The sequence below is a fragment of the Etheostoma cragini genome, chromosome 13, assembly GCF_013103735.1.
Source record: "Etheostoma cragini isolate CJK2018 chromosome 13, CSU_Ecrag_1.0, whole genome shotgun sequence".
NCBI classification, from domain to species: Eukaryota; Metazoa; Chordata; class Actinopteri; order Perciformes; family Percidae; genus Etheostoma; species Etheostoma cragini.
This window is the reverse complement of record NC_048419.1, coordinates 26,044,708-26,046,695: the sequence shown is the minus strand read 5'-3', so window position 1 is coordinate 26,046,695 and position 1,988 is coordinate 26,044,708. Positions and strand designations below refer to the sequence as shown.

Below are 1,988 nucleotides of genomic sequence, written 5' to 3'. Positions count from 1 at the left end.
CCTGTTGGGTTAGGGTATGACTGATGTCCTGATGGGTTAGGGTATGACTGATGTCCTGTTGGGTTAGGGTATGACTGACGTCCTGTTGGGTTACAGTCTCCCTACAGTCTCCCTACAGTCATGGTTAGCATTAGCATTAGCATTAACATTAGGTGTTACACTCAGTTTTTTGGGGGGTTAGGGTTAGTGATTAATATTAGCATTAGCATTAGCCGTTAGCTGTTTACTGTTTCAGACACACTGTTCTTGTTGTTGTTAAATAAAGTTTAATTGTGCTCTGACCCGTAGACGCAGTGTGCAGCAGTCAGCAGCCAGTCTCGACCAATCAGAGACGCTCCACACACGTGACGTCCTCGCCAATGGAGAGACACGATCCACGGCCACGCCCCCTTCATAGCGTTAGCCCCGCCCACCACTCTGCTGTCACCTGACAGAAGCAGGAAACTGAAGTCAGACAGCTACATGTCTGTCTCACAGCTACCTGTCTATCTGCATCACTACCTGTCTATCTGCACCACTACCTGTCTGTCTATATCACTACCTGTCTATCTGCACCACTCCCTGTCTATCTGCACCACTACCTGTCTGTCTATATCACTACCTGTCTATCTGCACCACTACCTGTCTATCTGCACCACTACCTGTCTATCTGCACCACTACCTGTCTATCTGCACCACTCCCTGTCTATCTGCACCACTACCTGTCTATCTGCACCACTACCTGTCTGTCTATATCACTACCTGTCTATCTGCACCACTACCTGTCTATCTGCACCACTACCTGTCTGTCTACATCACTACCTGTCTGTTTATATCACTACCTGTCTATCTGCACCACTACCTGTCTATCTGCACCACTACCTGTCTGTCTATATCACTACCTGTCTATCTGCACCACTACCTGTCTATCTATATCCCTACCTGTCTATCTGCACCACTACCTGTCTGTCTACATCACTACCTGTCTGTTTATATCACTACCTGATTGTCTGCACCACTACCTGTCTTTCTCCACCCCAACCTGTCTGCATACAAAAACTAATTTAGAAAAAATATTCAGAGTCTGACTGTTGATTGGTCCAATGTCCCCAGTGACATTACCAGGTTTCCTCTCTGGTGATTGGTCCATCTTCCCGGTGACATCACCAGGTTCCCTCTCTGCTGATTGGTCCATCTCCCTCGGTGCATTAGTGACGTTCCTATCCCCACAGGCTGAAAGAGTCATTATTAACAGTTAATAACACCTGTATGATCACATGATTTCAACCTTAACTGTCTATGATCACATGATTTCACCCTAAACTGTCTATGTACTGTGACAGTTTGTCTTTATCCCTTTTATGGTTTGTTTTTATAATTCTTTTTTAATGGTCAAGGGGTGCCAGCCCGGTCTCTCTCCTGACGTTGAAGATAGTTTTAGTCTAGTACAGGTGTATATTGTTTGTGTTTTATATGTAGGATAAAGAACATAACCACACAAGCGTGCACATATAGAAATGTACACCCTAAACGAACCAAAGAATAAACCCAACAAAACACCACACAATTCAAAAATCCATTCAAATGTTCATGTATTTAAACAGAAACATTTAAGCAAAACACTCAAAAAAAGTCTTACAGAATAATTGTAATGTCCAATAATACCAAAAGAAAAATCCACAACAATCCAACGAAAAACTCCACCTCTGGTTTTCCTATAACTCAGTTTGTTTGTGGAATAGAACAGAACATAACTTTTTTGGGCTCAAGGTATCCTGTTAGTCCTAGTCCAACCGTACATACAACCAAAAATAACATTTCATGAAAAGCAAAAAGGGGCACTTACAGACTTTTAGTCTAATCAGTCAGTCAATTAGTCCAGTCCGGGGTTTAGCGGGGTCTCAGTGAACGGCTGAGAGTATCCAAAGTTTTTCAGTGATTGTTCAGAGGTTAAACGGAGCCGTCAGTACCGATTTAGACAAAGAGTTAAGGGATTAAAACAACCTTTA

At 43.1% G+C, this 1,988-nt stretch overlaps 1 protein-coding gene across 1 annotated transcript in view; it reads right to left on the bottom strand.

Moving 5' to 3' along the window:
• Positions 1-1,225, bottom strand: part of LOC117956053 (enteropeptidase-like) — a 3,008-nt gene extending 1,783 nt beyond the window's left edge. The window contains exons 1-2 of the mRNA XM_034890896.1: positions 1,102-1,225; positions 283-427 (exon numbers count right to left, since the gene is read on the bottom strand). Coding sequence (XP_034746787.1) covers positions 283-427; positions 1,102-1,225 — 269 coding nt within the window. The remainder of the gene's footprint in view (positions 1-282; positions 428-1,101) is intronic.
• Between the last annotated feature and the right edge of the window lie 763 nt (positions 1,226-1,988).